We start from the raw sequence: 23,569 nt of genomic DNA on the forward strand, positions 1-23,569 counted from the left end.
TATTTATGCATCACCATCCCCTTACCAGCAGCAAAAGCCCTTTTTTCTGCACTCCTGCGACTCTCTGAGCTATTAGGAGTGATTGAAATACTTGGTAATTCTAGGTATGGAGGAACATCATTCCCCTTCTCCTATGACACCACTCATGTTAGCTTACTGGCCTAATGCTGTCACTAGTGGAAGGTAGATGTTCCTCAGCCCTATGTTAGCTAGGACTTGGACTTGTACAGAGGTTCCTTTCCTGGATCCTTGCATCTGAACTTGTTTGCTTTTGTTTTAGAACTTAATATGTACTATTTACCTGCTGTCAAAAACAGTCTTACTGAACATTCTTAAAATGATGGAAATATTTGAAATAACGTTTAGTTTTCGGAGATCCCCTGCTATAATTTCTATATCCACCTCTCACAGTATATTAGTGTGGTGTTCAGTGGGAAGAATGGCTCTTACATTGCTGGCCATTGGGAAGAATATCACTCTTACAGATAGCTAAAAAGATCATTGGTATCGATTAAAACTAACCTGAGAGGTCCTTCAGCTTGAAAGACAACTATGGATAGACATTCCGGAGTCCCCTGACTGAGCCTTTACAGGAATCTCCAGCCTGTGGGCAAATCCCTTTTTATATTTCCTTACCTGCCTGGCAAGAGACAGTTTTATTATGTCAGGTCCAACACGTTGCAGGCACTCAATTCTTTGGATTTAAATATTGTTTGGTTTTAAATCAAACCAAATACTAAGATTTACTGTCTACATGCCCATTTAGGTTCCAGTATGTGCATTGGTGCAATAGCATAACCACCCACTTCCCCAACCGTCTTATACTCCTATTACCTACCGACCTATTGATACCCTTTTGGGGAGCCCGAGCTGCTACTCCTGCTTCCTTGGACAGGAAAAATACAGGATGCTTTTGAACATTGTCACCACTCTCTCTAGTGTCTCAAACCTGCAGCCTCACTATCTCTATGAAGTTTCCCTTTTCTCTCTTCTTTTATTTGGGTTTCCTCTATGCCCAAAAATAAACTGGTGGGCCAGTTGCCTTCCCACCAAATTGATCTTAGCCTATGTTAAGGAAACTAAACTACAAATATTGTGGAGACTTTAAATGATTATCTACATTCTAAAGTTGTGTAACAGGCTGGTCAATTATAAATATTTGTATTAGTGGTTGTGACAGAGCAAGCTGCAGCAGCAAGCGATCACTAACAAAGTGGGTGTCGGTGAGTTGGGGTGTTTTAAGCCATTTATGCCTTTTAGTAGGTTGTTGTGGGCACTTTATGACCCCGTTGCCAATATACATATATTTTTTTGGCTTTAATATAACACTTGGCAAAAAGCTAGTTTATAATTTTTATATTCCAACATATTAAGCACCACTGTACATTACATAGGGGTTTCAAATGACAGAAAGATACAACAATGACACAGGACCAGGAGAGGAGTCTGCCCAAAAGAGCTTACAATCTAAGAGGTCATCTTGTCAAGTGCTGGTTTTTATTAACCAGTGTGGTTTGTTTTCTGTGGTTGGACTGTGTCTTCCTGGTGGATAAAGTCACAAGGATTCATTTTCTCTTGAGTCATACCTTCCATCTTTAACTGAAAGGAACAGCCAGTTGCCGGCAAGTTGCTGGTGAGAGGAGTTTGAAAAGCTTTGTAAGTGTTATCTGAATATAAAGCATTCGGTGAGTGGTTACCTTTCAGCAATGCAGTGATTGTTGGGTGTAGTTATCTGATTTACTGTAAATTGCTGCCGCTGCCTCTGCGCAGCATTCTATCTGGATACTTTACAATGGCTCAGCCACTGAGTCACTTTGCTGACGTCCAATGAAACACAATATGGTATATAGTTTGTTTGTGGGTAGAAAATTGCACGACAGGTTAGAGACTTTTATTTTCTTTATAACATTTTGTTCCACAGCTCATGTTGGTAAACTTTGAAGATTTAAGTAAGGGGTATAGTCAATGTCATATATACAGGGCACGCTTGGTAGTCATTTTCCTGGGGCTAGAACTGATTTTGCTGCTTAAAAGCCAATATGTATAAAAAAAGTGAAGTGTTAAACTGAACTAAACTAAAAAATAAAAAAACCTTACCGTTAATTCTGCAGTAGAAGTTAGATTATTTACTTACCTTTCCCCTGCCTTTGTCTGCATTGTCAGTGTGATAGTGACTTCATCCCCCCTGCCAAGAAGCCAGCCCTATACTGTTCTATAGCTTCTTCTCATTGGAGCACTACATTCTCTGAGATTATTTTGGCAGGGTGATGAAGTCACCCTCTTCCATGTATATAATAGAACTCAGGAGCAAGGTGATTATACTATCTGATGTGGTGTCATATCTAAAAAACAGAAACTGTCTTGAAATAGGACAGCCTTTTTTCCCCCTAGTAAATAACAATTTTGATGGGTTTTTGTCTTCAGATCCATTTTCAACACTTTATTTTTCAATTGTGGCAATACACATGGTTATGTTGCCTGTGGTAAAATGGTCATGAAGTTTAAAAGTAAATAACTACCATGTTGTAGGTTAATAAGGAAAATGAAATCTCCTGCTTACAGTAAAAGTTTTTTTTAGAAGAGAAAGTTACAAAGTAAAAGCATAGAGATAGAAAAGCAAAAGTTTGACACATGTAGACCTTCCTTGCAGTGTATAGAAGATCTAACCTGATAGCCATATTGACGGCTTATTTTGGCAAGATTTCTGTACAAATGTCATGTAGAAGGTACACAAATCTGACATATTAAGTAATAATTACCTTTACTTAAGAAGTTGCACAAACAGCACATTTACAAGGAATCATAGAAGACACTAGTTCCGGTTATCTTGAAACAACCTATTGACTGTCCTTCATAGTCCCAAAATGCCTCACCAAGAAGGCCAAACTATCCCATGGTCAGCAACAAGACATTTTAAAGACCTGGAGAACGACAATTTGTTCTCATAGCATTTTCTAGTTCAATTTATTCTAGCAACCAAACATAGCATATAAGTGGAAAATATATAATTATTATTTTCTGTATCTAGGTAACATCTGGAAATGATGACTGCCTACCCTAAAAAATACCTTGTCTCTTCTCCTGATAAATATGAGTGCACTTCCTGGTATATGAGGGTGACTACGGCCTCATAGCTCTATATCAGCAGTGTCAGATCACCTAAGGCACTGTGCCCCTGACTGCTACTCTAACGAGATTTATTGTCTTGCTCGCTGTTTTTCTTACTGTAAAGGAAAGTTGTACTGGATCAAGGATCACCTTCTTCTGTTTCATTCATTCTAACCATCTGTATTTCCTGTATTATTTTTGCTGCTTGATAATTCCTTCATTCATTTAGTCAATTAGGTCTCTTGTCATGATGTTGGGTGTCAAAGCTATGATACTGTAGTAGGGGGGATGGTTTTATATCACCTGACAGTCTTGCCCCATGCATGGCTGCACTTACCCTTTCCCTTCTTTTTCAGATATTTTCATTAGAAATTCTTTTGTTTTATATGTATTATCTGATCCATTTCCGCATTAGATTTTCCCTGCACATTAGGTTTGTTTATTGTCAATAGAAGCACCAGGTTTGATTTACCAAAGGAGGAGGATTTCATTGAACAAAGTGCTTTATCACTTAGATTTGTGAATAAGGTGAAGCTGTGCAGATATCAAGTATCTAATCATAAGCAAGAAGAACTTTGCAAGTGGTTGGGTATTCCTTCTCAAGGGGATTTTGGTCTCTTTTACTAAGTTGGGGGAATTATCCCTGTGGAATTCACTGTGCTAAGTGAACATCCTAAATCCATCCCAACATAGACTACTTACTAAACATCAATGTATGTATGAAACAATCAGTAGAAATTGTAAAGTTGGGACTTTTGAAGCTCTCAAATTTATTCCCTTTGAAAATACATTTTTTTTTAAATAAATCCAAATGGCTGATTCAAAAATTTCATGAACGTTGTGTGGCAGTTTAGCCATGGTTTCTTTTCTTTTGTGACAGCTGTACTCTGGAAACTGATAGAAATGTAGATATGGTATATCTGTAAAATACCATTAGCCTGGCTTTCACCTTCATTTATTTGCTTCAACAGCTTCACTTCTGATTCCGGTAAAGTGGATCATACATAGAGGGCAGCAAATGCTAGCCTCACTAGCCCTTTTTAAATGGAGGCTAACGTGACCGTTTCTATTGTTCTTTCAGCACAGGTTTTATTTAACATCATAACTTTTAAACTGTGGACCCATATAGGCACCATTTGTGCTGAATTGCAAAATTATGATAACTTTGGTGATCCACTAATTATCAAGTAAGTTATCAAAGGTTCAGTCTGTCTTTGTGGCATTGTTCATAGTAAGAATTGCTTACCGGTCATTTGTGTGTAGGTTTTGAACATTGTGATGCCTATAGGCTGTTAGCAAAGAGTTTTTTTATCGAGCTAAGCGGAGTTCAAAGAGGGGAAATGCTGAAACATGAGAATAGTATTAAAAGCAAAAGATAAGCCTGGTTGCCAAGTAAATGAAGGGATCAAGTTCGATAAAAATCAGAACAGACAGACAGGAAATGACTAAGAAACGATCAAGGACCAAAGACTGTCTCGACTTAAATATAAACCCTGGTGCCTTTAACCATATGTAAACTTATTTCACATACAAGCTGCTTAATAGTATGAGGGTTTAAACACGTGTTACAGTTTGATGAATGTTTGGCAGTATAAGTGTCTCTTATGTTGGGTAGTTGGTGTTCATGGTCAGTCAGTGTTACATATTCAGGAGTTAAAAATTTGAGCATTGACTTTGAGTTCGACTCCATTCTGCTAAAGGACAGGTAAGGATACACTTGTTAAATACCACTTGTCACTAGTTTTCTATTGTTTCCCCTGAAAATGTTAAACAATGATTACTTGTTTTCTTATATAAAAAGGCAGATAATATAAAATAAGTATAATTTCCAGTGGAAATTGCTCTACTTTATCTAATAATGAGAAAAATGGGAGCCATAGATGTTAGATGGCAGCCATATATCAGCAGATATATGAGATACATCAGATATAGAGTGTGCTGTTTAAGTACTGTGCTCATGTAAAGCCCAAACATTTTGGTTTTGGATACAGAGAGGAACTGTAAAAAACTCTGAGGTTTGTGTGCTTTCTGGGGAGTTAAACTAATATATTCCATGTTGACTACCTAGATTTTACCAATGCCACATCAAAGTTTACCATGCACAAAAATGAATGGAACAAAAATGGAACTTTTAAGGCCTTAACATCAAAAATACATTTCAAACGATATTTTGAAAAGATTTAAAAAGAGATAATTTATTATTGACATCAATAAACAGTATACTAAAAAGCTTATCCTATTTAAAATCAATCACAATTGAGTGAAGCTCAATTGATGTTCAGTGCATTTCATAGACTACGTTCACTTCATCAGGAACCAATATAATTCACCAGTACTTCCACCTCGTAGATTCCCATGCTGTATTTCCTAATATTGAAGTGGCCCGGGATAAACTACCGTATTTTTCGCCGTATAAGACGCTCCGGAATATAAGACGCACCCAATTTTAAAGGAGGAAAATCTAGAAAAAAAAGATTCTGAAACAAATACTGTAGTAAAATATTTTATATCAACTGTATAAAGTTAACAGCACATTTGTATGCACATGTGTATGCACATTTTACATTTCATTTACCCTGTAGTTGGTCCGCCTGAACAGTTTCTCACACACACCATACACGCTGCCTGTGATCTATCCAGAAGCAACAGTATGACGTAGGGAGGGCGGTGTCTTCTCCCCGGGATTCGAGGGGCGGAGCTTTGGCGGATCAATTCTTCTGCCCATCAATCACGGGCATCCAATCAAGTAGGAGCGGGGCGGAGCAGAACACAGACAGCACACAGTAAACATTGACCGGAGGAGGCGGAACGTATGGAGCAGGAGGGGCAGACGTGCAGACATTTCAGGGCAGCATAGATTGATACAGTGCCCGGGAGATATGCACAGAAGCGGCGAAATTGTGCCCACACTGCCCAGCAAGGAGTGAGACTGCCCGGGGAGACATAAGGAGGCACAGCCCACACTGATGGAGGGAAAGGTACCGGTAAGCTCAGCAGAGCGTTGACATGGTGCCCAGGCAGCACGTGGTTAGACTGTCGGGAGGGGGGACAAGGCGCGCTATAGGAGGAAGAGGGAAGCCCGAACACACACAGCCTGGCCGTGCAGGGAGGGTCAGAGAAGTCTCCACAGCCCGCAGTACATGCCACAAATCCAACCTGCAGCACACACAGCATAAAGAGAAAACTGCGAGCAAGCACCACACAAAGTTAGGGGCAGTTTTAATGCAGGCAAAATGTGTATTTGTCGTATTAGACGCACCAACTCCCCCCCCCCCAGTTATTGCGTCTTATACGGCGAAAAATACGGTAAAATGAATGTTTTAGAGAATACAACTTATCTGCCTCCCGCTATCTGTGTACTAATGCACGCCATTGGGAGAAGGAATAGAAGGGAGATTCACCCCCTTGACTAGACAGTAAGTTTGATTTCCTATCTCCCACATCTTGATGGAGTCACATAGAGATTATTATTAGCAGCAGTTTTTTTAGTGGAAGAAAAATTGCAGTCTGAATTTTCTTCTTCTCTTGTGTTGTGTGTGGTGACTTTATGTGGGATGTAAATTGTATTTTCTAAATGAAGGAAAAATGGTGATAGAAAAGACTGATTCAGAACTTTCTGAATTCCCTTGTATTGCGTTGGTCATAAAAAAATTGCCTAAAAAAATAACCCCACCTCTAAAAAGCAGAAACCTGCAAAATGTTTGATTAGAAGTCTCGGTAATGGAGATAGACATAAAATTTAGAATGTGCTTTGTTTTATTCTATTATGAACATGGTCTCTGAGTTCTATTGCAGCGTAGTCTGTGGAGAGTTCTAGTACAAATAGAGAGCCCCAAAATCAAATTCTGCCATATTAATGCAGACCTCTTTATTGGATATATAATATACACAGGATTTCTATAATTTTGTAAAATAGGGAAAACAGGACACCCACAGGACGTAGCGTATACTTAGCTGTTAAATTGAGCAATACTTCCTTTTACTGTAAAACAGTCCCAGAAAACTGTCCTCGTGTGTCTTGTAATTTGAAGCAGTAAGAGTCTGGATATGAAAATTACTATCCTTTAACATCTATTGGGATAAGAATAAGGATCATGAGACATCCTATGATGATTTTAAATACAATATATTTGGTAATTGCATCCCTAAAAGTTGTCCAAGCTCTTAAAGTGTACCTGTCATGTATCAGTGATCTCCCCCCTTTATCCAACATATCTTTTAGTGGAAATTGCAGCTGTTGCTCCTTCACTGCTAGAACTTCAGTTAATAAGACTTGAACAAGAAAGCTGTTAAAACCAAGATGCATGTGATTATTCAGGGCAAAGCATGAATCCATGGTTCATGATGGCAGCTTTGTGAAGACAAACAAAAAGGTGTCTAGGAACTTAACAGCTGTAACACAAAACATATTCAGTGGTAGTTTTGTCTGCTCACAGATTTAAGGCACTTGAGATAGCATATACAGCCTTGCCAATTAAAAATATATGATCATTTCCACAATAACCTGTAATGCCTGAAAATTTGTCTCCCTTGGTATACAGAGAGATATGAGGAGTAACTGGAAACCCAGCATGAAAAGGTAACCTAGCTTCCTAATTGTGGCTGAAGTTTCTATAGCTGGTTTGTGTGTTAATTACAGCAAAAAATCAATCCTTTGAGTTTACACACATAACTGATAATTAGTATTTTAAGCTGCAACAACCTTATGTCTGTTGGTTAACAGACAACCATCTTCTCCTGTAATGATTTCCTGCCTCTTTCACAGTTCCACCTTCCAAAATACAGCATATTCAGTGTAATGCTTAAAGTGCCAAATTAAACACTTGCTGTGTCAAGGTAAATTTAGACAGTCAAATGTTATATATGCAGATAATGAGCTTTGATTAAAAGGGGGGGGGGGGGGACATAAGTAAATAAGAAAAACACTAGCAGTAAACGAAAACCAAGCAAAATCATTTAGTGCTTTTGTATTAGTGAGAATTTTACACAGCTAGAAAAGGCATCTTTTTACCACTGTTCAGAAATACAATGCATTAATACCAATGTATATTTTTTTTCTGAAGTGTGGGCCTAAGGGAGAAATACATTTGTGTAATCCTGTTTTATATCTCTGCCCTTGGTATTCAGTGACCCTTGATGCACCTTAAAGACAAATATGACCCTAAAGCAACACAAAACACACACACACACACACACACACAAATAATCCTAAAACCAATTAACCAAAGTTACCACTTATAATATTACAATTCTGTTTAGGGATTGTTAAGCTGCGTACACACTTCCAAAAATTATCGTTGGAAATGAACGACCGATCGGCCGAAAATTGTTCACAAAAAAGGTGATCAACGACGCCGACGAACGTGGATTGTTGTTGGAAATGAACAACCGTCATGGCAGATCTGATTGGCCGATCGTTCGCTATCGTGTTTACCGTCGTTCAGTGATCGTGAATGTTTCTGCTGTACACTTTCTCCTTTACATGTCAATCCCTGCATCGTTGAAACGATTGTATCTAGCGTGTGTACGCTATTGGTGGATAATATTTGAACGATCGTATCGTTACAGCATGAACAGAATTGTGCACAATACAATCGTTCAAAATAATCATGCATAATCGTTGATCGGTCGTAATCGTTCTTTTCTAATGATAATTATAGGAAGTGTGTATCTAGCTTAACAATTGCCATAAGTGCAGTCTAATTGGGGCCTTGGGCTCATGCCCGCATGTTTATTGATAAGTAGTGCCAGAAGCAGGTGTAAAGCCGCAACTTACTGATCTGTGGCTGTTATCTGTTAACTAGTGTCAGTACTAGGACTGGTAGCAGTATTTCACATTTCACTTGGGTATGGAATCTACATCTTATCATTTTCAATATTTAGTCCTCCTTTGCTTCCAAAGTATAATCTGTCCTAATGCAGTAGCCCATTGGGATCTGAATTTAGAATCTCAAGTGGAAAAAAGAAGAATCTCTTTAGCATCTGCCTATTAGCTCAAGTCTAGAAGAGGGGTTGTAGGGAGGGGAATGGACAGACTTACAAATCTTAAAAAAACTAGAAGACAGCTTGTTGTGTACCACTATACAGAAATAATACTGAAGACATTCCCTGTTTATCTTTGGTAACTTGAATTGATTTAACATGAGGTAGAGGCTGATGGAAGATGCTACATCAGTCAGAATGCATTCTGCTTGCAAGATTGTATATGTTCTAAGAAGGTAAATAACTGCCACTTCAAAATGTATGTGTTATTTTTGGAAAGCTGTAATGACCTCTTAATGAAACCCAGGGGCTTTGCACAACACTTTTTTTTCAACAGTCAACATACATCTGTCACAAGCTCAGGAATTTCCCTCTTAATTTATTGATGTTATGTTTACAACATGGGTTGCTGTGTCTCATACAGCATCCTTGTAGGGATCCTTTTGGGTGTTCGAGGCCATTTGATTTTGTCAGAACTTGTTTTCCTGCTGTCCCATATTGAAAACCTAGGAAGAGATCTTCTGAGATGAAGACCGTAGCAGCTGCTAAGGATGAATTGATAATAATGTGGAAACATTGTGTTTTTGTGCTATGTCTATTCAGGACAAATAAATCTCCATAGTACTGTCTAGGAAAACATGGTCTTTGCTGCTAATAGTTGCCTATTATACAATCTCTGTTGTGTGAATAGAAAATTAGGTCTGGCCACCCAACTTTTGGTTAGCTGCCCAAATATTTCTCTCTAAAACGTCTCATTATCAGATTACGCAGCAGTCTGTCTTGTTTAATGCCCATTGAAAGTCCTTTTTTAGAATATATATGTTTTTTTAGTTTGTGTGAAGATTTGACATGTAAGCTGACATTCACCTTGTACATGCAGTGTTTCCCCTTCTCTATCACCTATAATGACACGATGGAAAGAAGTGTGCACATAGTGTAGAGTTCCTCTTTCATTCACTTTACTCGTTGTAATCTCTCTTCCCCTCTTTGACATGTCGAGATTTCTGGGTCCTCTTTTCTTAAAAACTGATTTCACTTATATAGTAAAACAAACTCCAAGCTAGCAACTAACTATACAGATGAAAAAATATTAACACTAGATAACTGTGTGGCCATTATCTAATGTGTCAGCTCTACCCTCATTCTGGGACAGTAATTCCGAAAGTTCCGAAAGAGATCAGAACACAAACTGTGCAAGCTGGATGTTTTAATAACAGTTCAGCAATGTCAGCTTACGTTATGTTTCAGTATACATCCCCTTTAAATTGCATTCTGCTTTAAAAGATCTTCTTAGTCTAAGATTTTATTGGGGTCATCTTGACAGTGCTGTGTTGTGTGACCTATGGGAAGGTATTGGATTCAGAATGGAATACACTCCCAATCAAGGCTTCATAACATTACTAGAGAAGAGCTGTGAAAACTCACTAACATGTTTTTGTCATACTAATATAGAGGGCATCAAATTAAAATATCCTGCATATGACAGTATTGATGTAAATTAGGAGTATGTCATGGAACTCGGATAGATTGAGTGCTGTGAAATTAGTGGTTTGTTTGTGTGTGTATTTTTAGTTCTGGGTGAAATACCAACACACAAAATAAGTAAGCATTTCTTTTTCAGGAAATGTCATGTAAACTGTAAATGAGGCAACCCATTCAGGAACTAGCTAACCTTTCTCATTCATCCATCATGTGCTTAATAAATTGAGTAATTTTTTCAGTGTGAACCTGTCATCTGCTCACTTATTTATTTCTTTAATTTTTGCAAGTAGCATATGCAGTGAAACTTGGATGGGAATTTCTGGTTTACTGTGTTCTATAATTCACCATGTATTTTGGTAGAGAGAAGATTGACCACCATTGACTGTCCTGGTATACTATGGAGTCTGTAGTCATCCTTATTAAAAGTATGCTCCAATCCACCCATATCCTTTCTATGTTTTTCTAAGCTTGGGGCTTAATGGCTTACCTGGAGTTTTTGTTTTCATTAGGACATTATGTACTTGGCCTCTACACTTTATTAACTCTGTGTACTGGTACCCTGGTATCCTAGTAAATACCTAATCCAGTGCTTGTGCAACCCAGGGGTTCTCAACTCCTCCCCAAAAACCTGATATATAATTATGTATCTGATCATTCAGATTACTCTGATCATTCAGAATTCCGATCTTTTTTATCCTACATAATGATTCCAAGGGTGGTCCTGTATATGCATGTACATTGTTTTAAACTACCAATCAATTGTTTACTGATTGGAATATCAATTGGATCAGTTGATCAATCACAAAATGTGTTTGTGTGTACCAGGCCTTTTGCTTCCAGTTTCTTGATAAATATTTATAGGGAAATATGTTGTGGGAGGGAGGGGGGTGAAGAGATTGTACTGGATAATTATGCATTCATATTGAACGGAGCCCATTCAGATTCTAAGGAGCTGATGGGTCTTAAAGCTGAACTAAACGCAAAATCCTTTGTGTGTGAAATTCCCCCACCTACTAGATTGTAAGCTCTTCGGGGCAGGGTCCTCTCCTCCTGTATCACTGTCTGTACTAGTCTGTCATTTGCAATCCCTATTTAATGTACAGCGCTGCGTAATATGTTGGCGCTATATAAATCCTGTTTAATAATAATAATAATAAATAATAATAATAAAATAAAAAAAAAATCACACTTACCTTTAATCCCGCAGATCTTCGCTTTGGTCCCGCGTTTGTCCCAGTATCCTTCTTTAGCGCCGCCTATATCTTCACTCTTCTTACAGATTCTTCTTCCTATGTGAATCGATCTCACACTGTGCACGTGCGAGCTAGTGAGACAACGATGGGGAAAAAGATTGCCAATCTCTTGTGAGATCAGCATTTTTTTCTCCTATTAAGAAAAGGGCTTCCTCTGCGTATGCTGGAGTTCTGGCATGCGCAGAAGGTGCAGCCATGAGCTTCCCAGGATGCATACGTAGGTATCCCAGGAGACTCTGCACGCCAGTGCTGTCTGTCAGAAGGGGGAGGTACAGGTACCTTTTTTTTTTCTTTCTTTTTTTTTTTTTAAAAAAGGGTGTTGCACTTAAAAAAATAAAAATAAAATTTGTACTTTCTATAAAAGGGTTGTCAACCATTGTAAGCTCTTCAGGGCAGAGTCCTCTTCCTGTGTCACTGTCTGCATCTGTCTGTTATTTGCAACCCCTACTTAATGTACAGCGCTGTATAATATGTTGGCGCTATATAAATCCTGTTTAAGAATTCATACTTGTAGCTTTCCATCGCATCTGTTCCCTCCCAATTCCTATTCCTGTAAAGCAGTCCTGTGACTGCAGAAAAGTATGCATTTGATTTCAAGGGCGGTCTTCTTATATTGCCATCTATGAGAACACAATTTCTTTTAGCAGAATTGAATCTTTGTGGAAACCAAAAGGAACCACATCTGACGAGCACATTATCAGGACCTGTGCCGTGGATTAAAGCAGCTGAACACAGAATTGAAAGCAGCTCCTCTAGTACATGTGGGTTAGATGCTGCCCGAAAGTATTAAAGTGTTTTAGATAATCACAAAGAGGTGGGGTCACTGAACTGCTGAGGATAAATACACACATGGTTTCCAATATTCTTAGCAAATGTGAAGAGCCCAAAAAAAGTGTAAAGCTGGTTTTGTGCCAGTGCCAGACATTCTTGTACATATTAAGATAAATCGCAAAAGCTTGTTGTGGATTTAATCTAGGTTTGCCATAGTGACAGGAAAAAAATTGTTGTTCATTATATTTTTACTGGAAGATGATGTCATACACAAAAAGCGCAATGAAACAATCTAGGCCAAGTGCATTAATTGCACACCAAAAAAAAGACAAAGTTCTCTGGAGGGCCCCTTTCCTTGTTAAGCATCTCATCTCCATCTGCAGAGATAAGTGCCAGGCAGAAATCAAATATTACAAGAAAAGTGTTTACACGATAAGACAGATAGAGCCATCACTCGGAACCACTCCAGGAATGCAAAGATTTCCAGCATTTGCTTCTATTAGTCTTGGACAGTTATCTTGTGCATATATGGCTTTAAATCAAATTTTGATATTCTGCAGTAGTGTGAAGCACTCTTTGGGGATATTCTGTGTCCAGTAATTTCAATTTATACAGTTTCTTTAATTTTTATTTTTTAACCACAAAAATGGTAGAACCAAGCCTTTATTTCAGATTTTTTTTTCTGAGGCATTTTGTTCATAGCTTTTATATATGTTAATGTGCAATGGGCCTGATTTGTCAAATCTCTCCAGGTTGCATCAGGACAGAATGGGCCAGCCCTTTTCTCCTGCTGGAGGACATCATCATCTTTAAACCATTACCTCACTAGGCTTACTTGTCTTTGTTTCCCCTCACCCTGAATTTGAGTTGCCTAGGAATGTACCCTCCTCCAAACCAACATCTCTACTCCTTAGAGCATTTAGGCATTTGCATAACTCTTCCCAAAAACCAGCCCACTATTTGCATTAGAATCAATGGCTCTTGGGAGGATTCCTGAGACAGGGTGCTGTGGTGTTTTCTGGAAGCTATGTACAGCAGTGTACTGCCCCCATGATCTGCCTGTGTTGCATACATAAGTATAAAGAAAGTTATGGTTGTCTTTGGGACTAAAATAAGGTGTAATAAATAATTTGATTAAAAAAGATCTTAAGTATTGAGGGATCAGGGAAGTCAAAATATAAGAATCAAATCCAAAATTGATCAAAGTTTAGAACGTTTATCTTTATTATTAGAAATGTATATGTATAGCCACATTTTCAGTTTTTAATTAGTTAAAATGGGCTTAAAATCCATATCAGTTTACATTTGTCACTTGTTTTGTTTTTTGTTTTTTTTTGTCTGTTAGCCACAATAGGATTTCTTTTCATTTCCCGTTTGGAAGACGCAACAGTAAGTGAAAAGGTATCACTAAAAAGTTGGTGAAATTCTCTCTTAGGATGACCTTTCACCAAAGGTTCCCAACCCCCAGCCACGGCTGTCTGAGAGGTGAGCCGGAGTCCGTAGATTCAGTTGTCCGCGAGCTGCAAAAGGTTCGGGACCACTGCCATACATGAGCTCTGCTTACTTGCTGACCTGAAACCAGCAGAGTTCATAGCATTGTGCAAAGGTTGTACCACTGCTTTCTCAAATAACCGCTTAGTATCCTAAATACTGCATTTGTATCTGACTCCTGGGGTTTGTTCAGACTTAATAGATAGCTGTGTTCCCCTCAGCCCCTTTTAGCCAGGCGCACCACCTGGCACTTTTCAGTAACCACCCAGACCCACTTTTTTAGAGTGGTCACTAAAGAGTTTGGTCACAATACTAGCTAGGGTCACCACCTGCCTACAGTTTCCTCCCACCCGGCCTAAAGAATTTAGAGTTTAACATTGGATAGTATGAAAATGCAAGCTTTTCTTACCTTTACTTCTGCTGAGCCCTCCAATATTGGATTTGATTTGCTCCCTCACGATCCTGAATTCTTTCTTCATCCTGACACGGAGGAACTGCTAGGTGCCGCCATATTCTTCCTTTGTCTTCTGACTTCTGCTTATGTCACCTGATCTCACACTACACAGGCACAGGATCGGGTCATGATTCCTCCTGAGAATCTTGTGTAGAAAAACACATTTTTTTCCTTTATATTAAAAGACTTTAGGTCCCCATTGAATATGCAGTTCTCTGCAAAGGATATATGAAAAAAAAGGGGACAAAGACAATTTTTTTTTTTGTGTTTGACTTTAGGGACATCCTAAGCCCTAACTTCCCCCCTTATCATCTCCAATTAAGTATACCTTAACAGAGGGCTCATATCTTCAGGTGAGACTAATGCCATTGTCAATTTCAGAAGAAATTAAATCATTTTCAGTCTTTTACATGGTTTTTCTTAAAATATAAAGGGAAACCTGTCTTCTTTTAAGCCTACTAATATAGTTGGAAACCTACAGCAGAATAAAGCCTAAATAATGCATCTTAACAATAAAACCGACAAATAATAGATGCAGGTTTGATGTATAATCCTATCTTGGACTGGAGAGATATGTGTATGACAGGAGCAACATAAATAACACTTCTCTGTGAAGTTGTGCATGTATGACAGTAACACAATTAGGTGTTCTTATTCCCATTTTGTAGTATATTGCTGTCAGGTCTGGGTTGTCTGTGTTGGCAGGCGTAATGGTCTAAAATGGAGCAGTTTACTGTCCGTGTACTTCTAAAGCAATAGTGAAATGGTTTGGTAGACCGGAATCTTAAGAATGTAAGGATAAAAGTGCTGAAGAAACATATGCTATGCACACTGTAAAACATCCCCATATGGTTTTCGGAAATAAATTTATAGGATGTTGATTTGGTGGAGTTTGAACAGAGGCATCATGGCCTGATAAGTTGTCCGCAGCATCTTACACCGTGCTAATTTACTGCTGAGCCCTAAGCCAGATTCTTCTCTGAAGACAGCCATACTCTATCTTCTGTAGTTGGTGGGATTTGTTTTGTATGAAAAACACACCTGTTTGACAGACATCCTCCATCACCCCTGACATAAAGGGGGAGGGTTGTATCAGAGGGTAAGATCAATGTACTACATGTAGTCACTCATAAACTACAGTTCTTTAACCTTAGGCTACCTATATTACACTGCACTGCTAAATTTTCATAATCGTGCACAACATACTAAAAAAACACAAACAACATAAAGTGTATCCAACCTGAAAAACAAAAATTTGCCAAAAAGTCTGCTTGAGATAATACTGCACACAAAACAGCACTGAGTTTCTGCTAGGATCAACAAGTATTGTTTTGCTAGAACTTTACAGAAAGAAACATAACCCCTGACAAATGTAAAGCTGCGTACACACGTGCAAAACATATCGTTGGAAATGAACGACTAACGAGCGTCTGATAATCGTTAACAATAAAAAGTGCACAACGACGCCGATATACGAGAATTGTCGCTGGAAACGAACGACTGTCCCGGTGGATCTGATTGGGTGACGATTGTTCGCAATCTATTGTGTGTATGGTCATTCAATGATTGTGGATGGTTCTGCAGTACAGTATACATGTATTCATGCATAATCGTTGATCGGTCGTAATTGTTCGTTTTCTAACGATAAATATTGGAAATGTGTACCTAGCCTAACAATTGCCATAAGAGTGCAGTCTAATTGGGGCCTTGGTCTCATGCGCGCATGTTTATTGATAAGCAGTGCCAGAAACAGGTGTAAAGCCACAACTTACTGATCTGTGGCTGTTATCTGTTAACTAGTATCAGTACTAGTACTAGTAGCAGTATTTCACATTTCGCTTGGATATAGAATCTACATCTTATCATTTTCAATATTTAGTCCTCCTTTGCTTCCAAAGTATAATCTTATTGCAGTAGCCCATTGGGATCTGAATTTAGAATCTCAAGTGGGAAAAAAAATCTCTTTAGCATCTGCCTATTAGCTCAAGTCTAGAATAATGCACAATACGATGGTTCAAAATAATTGTGCATAATCCTTGATCTGTCGTTAGTCCTTCATTTGCTAACGACAATTATTGCACGTGTGCTTATATAGCGCTGACATATTAAGCAGAGCTTTACAAAGTCCATAGTCATGTCACTAGCTGTGCCTCTAAGGGGCTCACAGTGTAATGTCCCTATCATAGTCATATGTCCTTAATACAGTCTAAGGCCAATGTTGGAGGGAAGCCAATTAACCTAACCGCATGTTTTTTGGAACGTGGGAGGAAACCGGAGTACCCGGAGGAAAGCCACACAAACATGGGAAGAACCAGCAAACTCCATGCAGAAAGTGTCCTGGCTGATATTCGAACCTGGGACCTAACGCTGCAAAGGCCAGAGTTCTAACCTCTTAGCCACCGTGTTACCCCATGTTTGTTGTTGGAAATAAGCTTGTTTGGGTGTACATACATACATCCCCTTAGGTCCCCATCTTAGAGAAATATTCCAGATAATAATATTTAATATATATATATATATATATATATATATATATATATATACACAGAAGTGCAATAAAGGGTGATTTTAAAATATACATTACCTTTTAATACTATTCATTGCCCTATTACTACAGTTTTCTTTCATTTAGACCTTTTCGCTCACCTGCCAGATTCACATTGTGTGGCACAGCTGCTGCTGCTGCTGCAAACTCTCCTGACTGCTCTCCACATGTGCACATGTGGACGAAATACCATTCATTTCCATGGTAAGACCCTCAATGCCATGGATGCATGATAGATTGACTTTCCTTGGGGATGGTAGGAATATTTCTGTGAATATTCGTTCACACTGGTGCAGAAGAAAGTGTGTGGCCTTTAATTTTTATAGCATTGTCTATGCTTCCCTGTGGAGTATACAGTGTGAATCTAAATCTGATAGGATCATGGACAGGTAATTAAAATTTGTAGGGGTGGCAATACATTTAAAGGTTCCTTTACAGAGAAATATTATTATTAATAAACAGAATGTATATAGTGCCAACTCATTACGCAGCGCTGTACATTAAATAGGGGTTGCAAATGACAGACTGTAAAGCAGGAGGAGGAGAGGACAGATTTTATGTCCCAATACATATATAATAAACTGCCCTTTTTTTGTAAAGATCATTGACGTTTGATAGTACTATATAAATTAATTTTTTAATAATTTGCAATTCTGAAAGTTGTAAAAGTTGTTCAAAGTGTACACTATTGCTGGAATCTGCGCTTTGGGGGGTAATACAGTTCAATTGTGTAGTCCATCTATATATAAATATTTGGCTGCATATTAACTGAGCTAGTCCCTGCACCACTTTTTAGGATCACATAGCTGACCAGTGCAGATGTAAACCTACCCGTAGTCTACAGTAAGTATTTGTACATTGCTGTTCGTTGGACAGGTAAGTGGACCAGTTATGAAGGGCTATATAGACAATACAGAATGGTCATGGCTGCACTACTGTTTGATGCAACTAAGACTGTTCTGGATTGTGTGTGTGTATGTACATATATATATATATATATATATATATATATATATATATATATATACACATTTGTTTTTTAAATGGATCAGGTGTAAGAGAATAATTTGTTATATTTATTATATGTATCATGATATCATAATAGTCCTAGAATCTTGCATCCAAGCTTTGTGCAAATGTTTCATATTCAGTTTACTTTAATAAAATGCCTATATTTACTTACACTGGTTATAAAATCCACTGTTTAAAATGCTACCTTCTAGTGTTGATGGATTTAGTGTCTGACAATTATGTCTTCCTGCCTGCAGTCCACAGGAGACATGGATGACCATTAATTCATCCATTGTCTGCTCTGTTTGGGTTCTATTGAATGCCTATGATTCGGTTTGATTTATTTTATGGCCAGAGAATTTCAGATTCGTCTATAATGCTAGCAGATGTGGGAGGGAGGCAAATGGTTTTCTTAATGTCAGTGAGACAAGACCACATGTGTAGACTAATCTTTTGTAATGAAATGTAAAATGGATTGTTACTTCTTTAATAAACATAAGGATAATATAATAACAGCAAGAGAATTATTTTGATGGTCTAAAAAACTTTATTTCTTACATCTGCTGTAGGTTCAAATTGTTCTAACCCGCCTATGGTATGTGCAGTAAACACATAAGGATGTCCTAATGTAGTATGATCAGTAAAAATTAAAAGTATCTGTGCACATGAAAAGTATTGGAACATGACACAGACCAATGGTAACCTGGATTGCCTAAATATTGTACATGATATTTATTTGTTAGGAATGCATTGATAGATTAGATCACATTATGTTTTACTTTCCAGTAATCACACTTGCCTATTTATTGTCATAAAAGAATAGTTGAATAATTTCATGGGATTGTTTTTTAAGCCATTTATTGTACGTCAGATAGACGCCACTTGATTTTCGCTTGAAGCAATCCTGTTTGGTTGTGACTGATGTATGAATTAGTGATTTACAGACAACACACTTCTCTTTTCAAAGCAGTGGAGTGCATAGCGGTTATTCATTTATTATTATTACATAGTATTTATATAGCACCACATTATATTAAGCAGCACTGTACAAAGTCCATAGTCATGTCACTAGCTGTCCCTCGTTGGGGCTTACAACCTATTGTCCCTACCATAGTCATATGTCTTAAACACAGTCTAAGGGCAATTTTGGGGGGAGCCAATTAACATAACTGCATGTTTTTGGGATGTGGGAGGAAACTGGAATACCCGGAGGAAACCCACGCAGACACGGGGAGAACCTGCAAACTCCATGCAGATAGTGTTCTGGCCAAGAGTCGAACCTGGGACCTAGCGCTGCAAAGGCCAAAGTGCTACCTCTTAGCGACTGTGCTCCCCATTAATCCACGGCAGGGTTGGGTTAATGCTGTACACGTCAGATTTTTGTCCGAGGTTAGGTTCGTTTTGGACGAGAATCATCTGTGTGTACAAAGCTTAACCCAAGCCAAGACCTGCAAGTGGGGTTCAGTAATGCATCAGTATATCAATTTCATTGTTTGGTCCATGCAATGAGCATGCAACCTATCATTTAAGGCTAGAGTCATGCCCGATCATTGCCTTCATATGAAAAAAAAAACTATGGAACGGATAGACAACCCTTTCTGTAATATCTTTGTGTTGAATATCTACAAAGTAATGCTAAATGTCTGAATAATCACTTTATGGGATATAAAGCAGTGAAACTGACATTCCCTGGTTGAGAATCAATTACTGCCAATGTAATAAACCTGCAATACTCTCCATCAAGGGAATGTTTGAGGGAATGTCTGATTCCCTACCTTATAAATAGAGCACTTTCTGTTCCTTTATTTCTTTATGAAAATAATCTCCAGCCACTTAAAGATATGCCAATGCCTTAACTAGCATATCCTTCTTTCCACAGATACCTTTGCCCAATGCTAAAGACATTCTACGTACAGCTAACAGTCGGCAACAGTGAATTCTATGGTGAAGGAAAAACCCGCCAAGCAGCAAGACACAATGCAGCATTAAAAGCCTTGCACGCTCTGAGAAATGAACCCATACCAGAGAAATCAGCTGTGGTAACTTTCTGAAAGCTTTTATTATAGTAGATATATATGGCTTTAGGTTGTCCTCTGCATGTTTCAATATACTTTTACTTTACACTATATGTACTAATTTACAGTGTATTGGCTATTTGGAAAAAAATGTTTAAAGTAAAAGCATTTTACAACATTAGATTAGAAAATATAACCAATAAATATATGGCTATAGTGTCTAGGTTCCAGGTGAGCGGTACATATATTAACATATATACATGTACAAGTATGTATATATATAGGATGATGGTTACAATTTTTTTCTTCATAACTATATACCATTGCTGGGGCCTAGGATGTATACAAAACCTTGTCTCTAGAGTTGAGATTAGGTCCTGTCCTTAGCTAAGCCCTTTTTATCTAGCTATCAAATGCCTAATGACAGTAGGTGGGCCAGGACATGGGTTCTTGTAGGGTAAGATGTCTGGTGTAATCAGTGTGTTATGCTAATATATTTGCTTTGCCACCAGGAAGCTAACTCTCACTGTTGTTTTATTAGCAAAATGGGGAGACAGGAAGGGGACCTGAAGAAGATAAAGATGCAAACAAATCAGAGATAAGTCTGGTCTTTGAAATTTCTCTGAAGCGCAATCTCCCACTCAGCTTTGAGGTAAGCTTTTTTTAATTGCAGTTGGTTGTTTCTTGTATTCAGCTCTGATAAGCTACCAGTACAGCAAAAGATCATGTCCTGATTTATAACTTAGGTTAAACATTGTCAAAGCCACAAATGCTTGAGTCCAACAGAGTCACAAAATTTGGTCCCAGCAGTTTGTGCCATTCTGTTACCGTACTGTTCCATCTGGGCCTCCCAGTAATTTGGTACTGGTGGTGATGTAACCCAGCTTTGGGTTCTTAGTATTGTTTCCGGGCAATGCAGCATTAATTACAACTAAATAGTTTCTTTAGGGATATAGGCAATAGGTAGAACTAAATTCTACATTTTAATGATACAATTATTGTCTCACAAGGTTCAATAGAAGCCAGCCACGGGGAACACAATATTTAACAAGACTCTTTCCCTGCCCCACCAAAGCAACATATAGGTAGAGAATCACACATTTCAGTGTACCTGTTTGAAAAACTACATGTCCCAGCAAATGACACACAAGTAAAAGATAAGAAATCTCAGTGAAACAGTGCATAGGTGAGGATTTTCAACGCCCACAAGTGTGGAATGACTAGTACCTGAAAAGTGACAAATGGATGAAGCCCTGGCCCAAGTCTGGGTCCAGGTACAAAAGTCATTGCTGTAGAAAGAGTATGGCTGATAACTTGGCTCTGTGTGATAGTCAATTTAACTCCTTGCCCTTTTATGTTAAAGTATACTAGAATATTGGAGGTTAGTGAATTGTGTTAATTGCGCTGGCATTTTTTTAGCTTTATGCAAGACTGAGAGATGTAAAAACTTTGTTAGTACTTCAGAATCATATACTGGTAACATATATTCTGGGATGTAAGCTTTGTGTGCAAATACAATAAATACAGGTATACTGGGGTGTAAGCTGTTTGTGTACATCTTAGTGGTAGGACATGATACTAGGGTATAAGCTGTATTTGGTGTAAAGCAGAGTTAGGCTATGTTCAGATTGGCTGTGAGGTTGCAATGCGATTACCTCTTCATGCCACTGAACTGCATTAGGGGAGATGCCACATGTACCCTTAAGAGCCTAATAGAGAATGAATGGGGTTGGAAGTGAGCCGTTCAGTACCACCTGCTCACTGTGACTTTCTGTCAAATCTGCAAATAGTGGTTCTTTGAGAAGCAGCAATGCATTGTGACTGGCAAGGTGCCAACTGCCAGGATGTCATGTTGGAACACAAGTTTCCAGCACAGGTCTAAACTTACCCTTTGGTGACATGCTAACTGGGTTGCAGACTCTGTGTTCAGGAGTGCAGATCTCCCTGGTAACAATTCGCAACCCCTATTTAATGTACAGCGCTGCATATTATGTTGGTGCTATATAAATCCTGTTTATTAATTATAATAATAATAAAAAAATAATACTGGGCTATAACCTGTTTGCACAGTAGAGTAGATCCAGTGCTGACATGTGTACAGAGGTGTGAGCTATGTATGCGGGAGAGCAGATCTCAATGGTAACATGGATGCCAGAGGCATAGATCTCATTGTTCTCTCCTACAATTTTTTTCTGCAGGAAATTTGGTGATATATATAACATAGTTGAGTTAAATCAATATGATGCTTGCTACAGATATTGCGTCCTTTTTATGCATCCAAATGGCTCCAATACTAAACCTCAAACTAACCTTCATATCACCACACCTACACTTGCTTTTCCTTTGGATAATATTTTTATGTATAGAGTGGCATGTTTTTTGAGGGAATTTGTATGCAAATAAGCAAATCCCCTAGACCACATTATCACTGGTGCTGAGATGAATCTCTAACACCCTTTCTAAAATATTGTCACCCTGCACCAAATAGACCTATAAACCTTTGTGTAGCCATTACCTTTAAACTGTAAAATGAAAGATGGTTATGTGTTAGAATTTATATGCACATTAAATTTATATGGCCTACTGTCAAGCTTCATTGATTTTTCAGTAGCATGCATATACCATGATGCAATCATCATAGGAAGCCGCCCTGTTATGAGGCAATGATTCAGTATGTTTAATCAGCAAAAGAGGAACAGCCACTCATAAAACATTCCTAAGGGACAATCACTCTCCCCTTTACACTGATTACATAAAATAAGTGAAGGCCTGGTGAACGTCAGCTTTCTGACTGAGAAAGGGATTTTTTTGTTTTTTTACAATATTTTTTGTGCAGTGAGTAAAATGACGTCCGCATACCCCACGGGGATTACTTAGGAATAGTAACAATTTATAGTTGCATTTCGATTTATGCAGGTACACCTGATTCTTCAACGGGATTGGCGGCTGTTATTCTAATTGCTGATAAATGGAGCTGTGTGTACATTAGGGTGTCACTGTTATACTAAGAAATAGCTGGATACACTGGAATCCTTAAAATATTACTAGCTTCTGAATAGTGGAAGTTGAGATCTATAACATGTCCATTGAGGAGAGCAGGAGGAGACCTTAAAGATGAAGAGATAAAATGCTTCTTCATTATAAAATAAATAGACAAATTACTTTTTTATCTGCTCCACATTTGTGCGTTGTGTGTTTTTGTAAATCAAACATTTTCCTCAGTAAGTTATCCTAGAATGAATGTTACTAGAATACCTTGATGAATTTACCCTACTCTCCGAGACATTGGATGGTCCAGCATCATCTAACCATTAAGGAAGACTTTTTACCTCCTAAAAAAATATAAGAAATTACAATCAAATTTTACCTGTGCTGGTTTCTTCTACACAGTAAAACATATTTACAAACCCAATGTATCCAGCTTTGTCCTCTTGTCAACTGTTGCTCTCATAATGCA

General features: G+C 38.2%; 1 protein-coding gene across 4 annotated transcripts in view; it reads left to right on the forward strand.

Annotated features, from left to right (window-relative positions):
• The window catches only part of STAU2 (staufen double-stranded RNA binding protein 2), a 170,836-nt gene that overhangs the window by 43,246 nt on the left and 104,021 nt on the right, over positions 1 to 23,569 (forward strand). For all 4 annotated transcript variants that reach the window (XM_072411049.1, XM_072411053.1, XM_072411052.1 and 1 more), the window contains 2 exons: positions 19,977 to 20,136; positions 20,654 to 20,764. In XM_072411049.1, the coding sequence (XP_072267150.1) occupies positions 19,977 to 20,136; positions 20,654 to 20,764 (271 nt within the window). The remainder of the gene's footprint in view (positions 1 to 19,976; positions 20,137 to 20,653; positions 20,765 to 23,569) is intronic.

Source organism: Pyxicephalus adspersus, chromosome 5 (genome assembly GCF_032062135.1).
Source record: "Pyxicephalus adspersus chromosome 5, UCB_Pads_2.0, whole genome shotgun sequence".
NCBI classification, from domain to species: Eukaryota; Metazoa; Chordata; class Amphibia; order Anura; family Pyxicephalidae; genus Pyxicephalus; species Pyxicephalus adspersus.